The 9,845-nt window shown below is 38.9% G+C and overlaps 1 protein-coding gene across 1 annotated transcript; it reads right to left on the bottom strand.

Moving 5' to 3' along the window:
• Positions 1–830: 830 nt before the first annotated feature.
• txnipa (thioredoxin interacting protein a) lies at positions 831–9,450 on the bottom strand. The gene is made up of 6 exons (XM_014976598.2): positions 9,076–9,450; positions 8,761–8,836; positions 8,507–8,654; positions 3,887–4,246; positions 3,496–3,798; positions 831–1,799 (listed from the first exon to the last, which is right to left on the bottom strand). Exons 1-6 carry the CDS (start codon positions 9,329–9,331, stop codon positions 1,752–1,754), a joined length of 1,191 nt encoding a protein of 396 aa, XP_014832084.2. The 5' UTR covers positions 9,332–9,450; the 3' UTR covers positions 831–1,751.
• Positions 9,451–9,845: the final 395 nt, after the last annotated feature.

Genomic DNA, 9,845 nt, shown 5'->3' on the forward strand with positions numbered 1-9,845 from the left:
GAATAAGAATAGGTTAAATAAATCACTAAAAGCACAAAATAAATATGCAATGTTTGGATACATTCTAATCAGAAATTTATACAAATGGTCATTACCTCTACTGAAGAAGTCATTTAGAGGTTAGTTTCACGGAAGAAGACATACAAGCAAAAACAAAAACGATATTCCATTACATTATGACTTGCAGACTCATTATGGCAAACTTGGACAGTTTTGCTTTAAAATGCAGCTTAGATTTAACACAAGCAAAATTTTAACCAAAGGGTAAATTTCCACCCATTGTTACTATTAAGCAGAAACCATCTTTTCTTTCAGTTAGGACGCCCTAGTGATTTTTATTTCATCTAAAGAACACACTTAAAATACATGATGTAATATTTAACCATTCATGCTCACACACATGGTGACAGTGGCAAGCTAGAAGCTAAGACTGCCCTGGGGCAGTCTGACAGAAGCCAGGCTGCCAATGCACTGATGCCACTGAACTTAAAATGACTTTTTTCCCTCTCAGCTTTAAATGAACAGACAACAGTCATGATAAATATTAAATTATAATGGTTGCACTGTGATCAACTCACAGCAATGAGGGAAACTTTCATATCACATCATCATATTTTTTCTTCAGTCAAAGGCTTCTTTAGATTCATTGAAAGATTAATTGCTACTGGTGGCTTGTCATCCACATATGAGGATACTCAGATAATGAGTCACAACATTTCACTTCCCTTTGGGATAAGTGAAGTATTTTTTAATTTGAATTGAATTTAGTGTGATTATGCATCTTGAACAACTCTTAAAAGGTGAAACTGAAACAAACACTTTCAGACATGTTGAAGAGCAGAAGTTATGCCTCATTTTAGACATTTCTTTATTCAAAAAATGACCCATAGGGTTCCATACAAAAATAACTCAGAAAGCATTGCAAATATACAGTATTTCACAACGAACTCATTTGGGCCCTGAAAGTTCAGAAATTAAAGAATGAGAACAAAGTAGACGTTACTGTGAAATGCCTTCTTAGACAACTGCAAATTACATACAAAGCTTGTGTCCACATAAGGTGCTTTTACAAGAAAACAATCTGGGCATGTTGCCACTTGAATGAATTTTGGCACTTGCAGTGTTAAATGGGAGTCAAATATACAGACATTTTTAACAAAGTGGATTTTTATCCCCAGGAAATATTTTACTTTTACATCAAAAACCAACAAGCATCAAACAAGATTAAGTCAAGAGTTGTGGTATAAAATGTGGCTTAAGTGGATGCTCAAAACACTGGCATACATGGAAAAAAGAATGCTGTTTATGGTTCTTTTATGCCTGTTAAAAATTTGTTCCCAACAAATTCTTTACAGTACTGCAACACTAACAAAATAGTGAGCCTTCCTCTAAATTCTCTTAAAAATCCAAGATTTGATTGGAATGACAGAGATTCATGATTAAAAGAAAACAAGTTATAGCAGGCTGGGCTCTGACACATCTGATGCTCGAGCCCCACAGTCTTAAGAAGGAAGAGCTTACTCAGAATGTGCCACAGAATCTATGACATCAGGCCATATGCCCAACAAGCACCAGAAGGAAGACTCTGGATCAACATAGGTGATGAAGCACGGTGATAAGCAAGAATCTTTCTCTTTATCTTTATATCCCACCATCTCATTTCATATGGTGTGGGCAACTCAACTCTTAGTGCCTTTGAAGAATAGTCAGTGAGTGCTTGAATATATCTCCAGGATCCCCACTGATGAGCTTCAGCAGACAGGAAGCATGACTGAATTCCCATTGTACTCCTCCTCTGTCTGGAAAAATAAGAAATAAGCACAGTTTAGTTCTGGTTTAACTGTGTCTAACCTCAAAGTGCAGAGCCTGAAATTCACTTTTTTAAAAAGGGGTGAATTAAGGAGCACTTTGATTTAAAAGGGTATTCTCTTTTTCAAGAGAATATCCATTTTTAAAAGTGAATTGGGGAAGTATTGGGGGGATTTATACTTTTTAGGAGGTAGGTTCTAATTTGTCTCTTTCTTCCTTCCTGGTTGTTATTTACCCTTTTGGTTTTCTCTCCTTCACCGCTTCTACTTCAAAACAAATGGAATTAAGGAAATACATATTTGTAAGCATGGAAAACTATTCAAAGAAGAAATGGTACAACTTGTGAGATTAAATGTGGATGTTGTCTTATTCTTACTTTTGTTTAACACATTAGTTACTGTTCCTTTCTTGCATATTGCTTATCATAGCTGCACCTGTGGCTTCTTGTCTTTTATTTCCGCAAGCGGAGAAAAGTGTTGTTCTCACTCTTCTCCGCTATATCTCCCTCTATAGTTACAACTTTGTTAAAAAAAATCTTAAATAATTAAAGTGCTCAGATCTTTGCTGAACTTGCATGGGAGATCATCTAAACTGTTACATTACTATAATTTGTTGTCTCTTTTCCCAGTTTTTGGACTGCATCTTTTTTGTGAATCCTTTTTTTCTTGCATCCACCTTTTCCTTCTCCCCTTTTTCATCTCTTTTCAAAATAATAAAAAGTAACCAATTTTTAGTATGCCTTTGGACGACATTTCCTGAGAAAACTGCAATAAAATTAGAAGTAAATGAATTGATAAAGTAATTAAGGTGGCAAAAAGAACACTCCACAAGTAAGAATAAGATCTTTTCCAACTTAAATCTTTGGGGGGAAAAAATGAGAATAAATAGAAACATTTTATTAAATAATTACAAAATATGAAAAAATATAAACTGAAATTAATTAATAGCAACATAAATATAATTAGAAATTAGTGATAATGTAAATTAATACTGTTAATACTGTTGAAAATGATAAAGAAATTCCACTTTATGTCAAGATGTATAAATCAAATAAGTTGGGAAAGTTCTCTTTAATTTTTGGGACAAAGATTAAGATGAACTACTTAGTCAAGCCAGTGATTTATTTCTATTTTTATTGCTAATTTTGGCAGGATCCAAATGTTCATCAAGTTAACATTTTTTGGCTAGTTTTTGCAAATGGAGATTCAACACTGCTGCAACATTTTAGCATTGTTGCTTTAGCTACATACGGATATAACGGATATGATATCCGTTAGCCTGAGCCAGGCTAACTTGGGCCTGACTTACAATTTCCTCCTACGCCACTGGAATCAGCAACGCCTCTAGTGTTCTTATAACCTTGCAGCTGGATAACTTTTTAACAAATAGTTTTGATTATGTTACGGTTAGAAACTGTTAGCAAACACTTGGCTTGCTAACAAGAGATATACTGGGACAGCGGACTAACCTCGTACTTTAAAAAGAGAAGGGTTTGTTTATTGCACCATTGCAAACATCCACATTATTACACATTGCTGTAATTGTGTGCATGAATTTTCCATAATATAAAAACTAGATTTGAGGAATCTATTATATAATGTGCAATACCAAGAATCCTGCAGTGAATATCAGGCATCGATGTCTAATGTTGTCACTAAGCGAACCAACTTGTCTTGAGATGCCTACCTCAGTGTATGTTGGAGGTGATGGGAACTGGAAGCTGGGTGCACTCATGAAGATGGGACTGTCGTCACAGTCAACATCATCCAGCAGCGGGGTAAGAGGCTGGTCCAGACGGCAGTCCTTAGTGATGTCACAGTAACTTGGAGGCTCAGAGGGCATCCTGAGGGACACCCAACTCTGAGACGCATTGCTGACTGAACCCTCTTGGCTGCTAACACTGTTGCTACGGCTACCAAGACCAGCAGTTCCAATAACCAGAGGTAGCTCTAGAATTAGCTTTTCACTACCTGGGATGTGGACATAAATCTGTCAAATGAATGAGGAAGGCATAAATTAGGAACATTCTCCCAACAAAAGCATGTAGGTAGCACTCAGACTGGCACAGCAGACTTACCATTAGTGCATACTCCACACGAATGATGTTGCAGCCAAGCATGGATGGTTTGATCTTTGGCACCCTGATAGTCTTTCCCTGCCAGGCATCACACATGCCTGAGATAATATGGTTTCCACGCACCGAAGAAAGCTTCTGACGGAAGACCTTGGTGCGGCCATTGGCCTGGTACGTATGTTTGGCGATGATGGCGGCCTTGGGCACCACAATGCGTGAGCAAGTGTTCTCAAACTTTGCATTGATACAAATGTCTTCGCCCTCGCAGAATCCACGCCGGTCAATTTTTGCATTCAGCGACACCTGACCGTCAGGGATGAACATGCAGGTGACCTTCTTCTCCTTTGTGCCACCTGTGGGAGACTAATGGCACACAGAAAAATACAAATCATCTCTACTGGTAACTTTATGTCCAGCTAATCCTCAAGGATTTTGTACAGATATGCTTAAAATGCCTATTTGAAGTTCCTTTAAATGGTACAAAAATATTTTCTGAGGTGAGACTGTAAATCTGGTTGCTGCATTCACTGGTCTCTTCAGCCAGTGAATGTTTTGAAGTGTTGAATCAACAAAAAAGGTTTGAAAAGACGTGCAGTTTGCGTGACGTAACTGGAGGTGACTGGAGCCCACCGGCTGCGGTCTGACTCCTGAGCTCAAGGAGGTTTTGTTCGCTCAGGTTGGTTAAAACTTGTTTATGTGTGGCTGTTCAGGCTGCAATTGATCTGGACATGGTGAGGGGGAAAAAAACTACAGAAAAAAACCCCCGTATTTTAAACTTAGGTGAGATTCATGCAGGTGGGAAGGCAAGATTTTGCCACAAACAGTATATCAACTAACATGGCAATCTGCAGTTAGCATTTCTGCGAGCAGGCTTACAAACAAAGTAATCCGAATGAACACTCAGAGGTAAAAGTAGGAGGGTACGGTTACCCCTAAAAGATTTAGCAGGGGTTCGCAGTACCTGCAAGAGAGAGGAGCGGCTGTCTGCTGTAAAGAATCAACGGGTTCACTGTGCAGCCATGAGTGCACCAACTAATCAGCCGTGACAGATTAGTTTTTCAAGAACAATCTAAAACACGACTTGGTTAATAAATAGTTTTTTTCCCCATTTCATATTGTTTCTGAACTTTTCGTACTTTATTAGAGCAGGGCTGCAACACGTTGATCACGGAAGGTTTTGAGTCGAACTCGGCATTAGGTGACAAACTGAACACTGCCAGCACATCCTCCTCTGACTCCTAATCAAAATGTTCATAACTTTATTAAAGAACAGAAATAAAAATCAACAAAATGTGTTCAAATTAATGACCCAACAAAAGCAATAATCTCAGTAATTATGGTTTCAACAAGGTGTTGCGCAAATCTGTGCATTTCGCTTCCATTACCAGAATAACTAGCAGAGCAGGAGTTTAAAATGAACTAATCAACCACCTCTGTGTTCAGAGGGAGCGCTTATTAATAATCGCAAAATAAATATCAAACCTGAAAACCTAATATTGTAACGGACTGAATTAGGGCTGAAACGATTCCTCGAATGATTCGAGTACCTCGATTACTAAAATTCCTCGAGGAAAATTTACCTGCCTCGAAGCTTCGTTAATTTATGTTTTATTAGTTAGCGCACCGTGTTCCGGCCGGGACTTCATTTGCGTTGCGCGGAGCTCTCACTTCCGCCTCTGAGTTGTTGACAAAAGCTAAGTCTCAGCGGCATAAAGTCCAATCTTCAAGATTGGCCCGTGGGGATTTTATGATGATGATTTTATGATTTGATGATAATGCCCGACTTTTTATCGTTTTTGGGGAACCAATAAGCATCCTTAAAATGACTGGGGAATGCCTGGAGTACGGCAGCATTTCTCCTCCGGGGCTGCTGGTTGAAAGCGAACGGCGGGAAGAGCGCTGAGGTGAGCGGATAGCCTGAACAGGGCGGGCGGCTGAGTAGCTGATGCTTATCGTGTAAATGTAGCTTTACCGACGAACCGCACAATAAACTTCATATACCGGTCTGAAGAAACGGGTGGCGGAGCGCATCGTACATGGCTGGTAGATGAGTTTCTGAGTGTGACCAGTGAAGGTGTCGTAAATATCCCGTATTGCTTCCCCCCGTGTTCGTCCCCCTGTCTAACGGTTCGTCAGTCCGCTGGTCTATTTCCTCCCCTCCACCCCATCTTACGTTCGTTCATTCGCCCTCTCCTCCCACTCCAGACGGCATTTCCCGTATTTTCAAACCCAAAGCGTGACAGGTTAGGTGGCAAGGTGAGTTTAATTAATCTATTAAACTCACTGAAGATGAATACATAAACTAAAAGCTGGATTGTAGACATTTTTATAAGCATATTTGTGAGCCTGCCTATTTGTTATTAAATTCAATATAATTTCAAATTTTTCTATAACTTTTCTTCTGGTTAACTTAGAAAGTGAGCTATTATTGTTACAGGTTAGTTTTCGAAACTACAAAAAAGCAACTGTTAGGGATGCTCAAATATGAAAAATTGGACTGATATTGATATCTGATAGTAACACCGGTATTATGCCAGATTTACCAATATTTCATTTTATAATTTTTTTTTATCCGATTACTCGATTAATCGTAAGAATAATCGATAGATTACTCGATTACTAAAATATTCGTTTACAACAGCTAGACTGAATGTTATGTTTTGTCTGCTCGGCTTGCGGAGCGCAAGCGGTTGCACACCAATGGGTGTGCTTAAATTTCAAAGAGAGACGGAGAATAAAAAGGTGCGAGTGGTTTTGAGTTGATCACCTGTTCGGGTTGTTTTACCTTTGCAGTTGCACATTATAGCCGCTGTAGTTTCTGAACGTTCAATAAACGACAAACTTGGACTAATTACCACGTTCTTTGTGAGTATACGTCATTTACAACAAACATCAAACACATATGTTTCATTAAGTATTTAACAAACAAATGGCTTCTACCGTGATAAATATGTGAAATTAAATTAATTGTCTAATTTTGAAAATAAAAGTTTGTTGCTTTGAGCTCAATGATGCATTGAGCCCAGAGTCTGAGAGGCTTTTCCTCTATCAAACTGTTTTGGGTTTTTTTGCCTCTTATTTAGTGGAAATATTGATGTTGATGAGACTTTCTTTAAAATAACAACCTTTTTTAACATTAAAGCTTCACTTTTGAAATTGAGGCTCTAACATTCACAGATCACATAATCCAGTCCAACATCTGGTTTGAGGTGATTCCTCTGGAATCTGTTAGAGGAAAAATATCCCAACTTCAGAAGATGAGCTTTAACCTAACAGAGCTCATGGCGCCTCCTCAGGGTGAAGAGGCGCCATGTTAGGAAGACGAAGTGGAAGCTGCAGGATCTTCAGAACAAACAGGTCATGATGCTGGGCTACTGATTATCCCTCTGTCTGGACACAGGATCAATAGAACCAGTTTAAAAGCTAAAATGAATGGTTGTATGCCAGACATGGAAAACTGAGATGTACCCCTTGCCATGATGTTCAGAATTTAGGTCTCATGGCATCTCAAGGTGTCAACAACATTGCAGCCATATATGTGTGTGTATATATATATATATATATATATATATACATATATGTGTGTGTGCATGCATGTGTGTGTGTGTGAACACACACACACACACACACACACACACACACACACACACACACACACACACACTTTTGTCATAGTACCCCCAAGAATTTAAAACTACTTTCACCCCTGTGAACACCAGATGGGATCCAGAAGAAATGACCAAATCAGCCTGAAATCCACTGCAGTAACACCATAATCTTCCAGAGATATAAATATTTTTGAGCCTACTTGTATGTATTGCTTATGTTGTTAGATATATTCCCATAAAAACATGTAAAGATCTGGAAATGTAAAGATACATTTCCAAAATTCTCTTACCAGTTAACACTGCAGTTAGCATTTCAAGGTCTGTGTGCAAGTTGCTTTCCATTCCAATATCTGCATTTAAATTATCTCTGTTTACTATGTAGTCAACAGTTGTAGCTTCTGGCTCACCTGTGAGCCTTCAATCTTAAACTTGTGGCCGATTTAATGCTCAGGATTGGTCACCTCCTCCAGGTCTTATTGGAACGTTCTCTTCCATCTATGTCATTAACGGTCATCGCTAGGGGCACCATTTTTAGGTGGAACAGTAAGCAGGCTAGGTAGAGGCAGTATATCTTTTATTTTGAAATGCCATTTTTGCACTGAAAATGTGAATTTTAGACTGATTACGATATAAAGGCTTCAACATGTGTTTCAAGTGAAAGATGCATTTTAGATGCAAGGTTTAAGTAGCCACCATTTTCTACATGCATCATTTTTTCATGATACAATACACTGGAGGACATCCATCTTGCTACTACTGTATCAGATCAGAATATCTGAGTACCTATTTACCAAAAATACACTGAAATGGTAACATTTAGTTCATATGGCTTTTCTACCATTACTAAATTTAGTCTTAATAGGGATATTTCATACTATTTAAAAGAAGAATAATTCAATTCAATTGAAATTGACTGAAAAGATAGATAAAGATATATAATTTGTGGATTATGTGTGTGTTTTGACTGATTTGACTTGGATGACTGCAAAAAATATCTTACTTCAGGTCAACTTACCAGCAGGTCTGGTGTGTTGATGTCCAGAGGTTCCTCCACCTCAAAGCATTTCTTGCACTCCAGAGTAGGTTGCTGTGGCCTCTCCATCAAGGCCTTTACATAATAGTGGACATAACCAAACTTCCCCTTGTATGAAGACACCAGCTGCCTGTGAGTAGAGAAATGAGCAATTCAAAAGGCAGGCTCTGTGCAAGAATTCAGTGGAGAAATATGTATTCCATGTAAAAAAAAAAAGTGAATTCTGAGACTCTTACCCTTGCTGAGGAAGGTCAAATCCAAACTTGTACTCATATTTATTACCAGGCCTTAAGACAACTGAGCCATCGGAATCTGCAAAGAGAAGTTTTAAAGAGATTTTAATAACTCTTTACTGAGAAAATATTTGTTTCAATACAAGGTGGTGTTAAATTGTGCCCCACTCTGCCACTTCTTTGGCAGAATTAACTCATGCCTTTCTTCATTAGTTAAAAAACGAAGAAAAAACAGCTACATTTAAAGTTCAATGTTTTACCGTTACCCTGGAATATGGAAAATAATAAGTTAACATACAAAAGAGAGAAAGTCCGAACCTGTGGGCTGCTCGCTCAAATGCACGACCTCTTCATAGCGTAAGTACTCGGCCTCCTGGCGGCACCGTTGCTTGCCTTTAGCGTACTCCACTTTGGCGCAGCCCAGAGCCAGTATCTTCATTGCAGACACCCGAGTCACCTCGCTCACCTCTACTTCAATTCGGCCACACACCTTGTCCCCGCCGCAGTAGAAGGACTTGTTTGAATCCGATAAGGTGATTTGGAAGGTTTTCACCTTCTTCGTCATTGCCACCATAACTGCGATGTGATCCGAGTAATAGTCGATGCTATTAACGTGTACTTTTTTGAATAATAGCGCTTGAACGTAATAGAACCCTGTGTTTCGCCGTTCACTTCCCTTTACTGTAAACAAAGACAGCGCAGAGGTTTTATATGACGCACCCCAGCTGAGCATGTGCCGCCAGGATGGAAGAAATGGCTCAGCGCGTGCACACTGTTCCTATTGGTTGAAAATCTTTGTTTGTCTCGGGTGTAGCCAATCAACACATGGAACCGACGCGTGGACAGTGCATGTTTCTGAGAACAGAGAGCGTGCTCAGCAGATGTCAGGAGAACAGGGATGTTGAAGGCAGACTGAAAGTACATTTGTAGTAAACACCCTTGAAGCTGAAAACTTTGAGACAAATGAGTCATTGTAGTTTCATGTGTTTTACACGTACACGTATGTAGGTGGTATCACCTGGTTGTGCTGGAAATATCCTCATTTGACAGTGATTTAGACAGTGATTATTAAAGCTTTTGGTTAGGAA

This window comes from Poecilia mexicana, unplaced genomic scaffold (genome assembly GCF_051168715.1).
Source record: "Poecilia mexicana isolate PSO_F unplaced genomic scaffold, ASM5116871v1 scaffold_11, whole genome shotgun sequence".
Taxonomy (NCBI): Eukaryota; Metazoa; Chordata; class Actinopteri; order Cyprinodontiformes; family Poeciliidae; genus Poecilia; species Poecilia mexicana.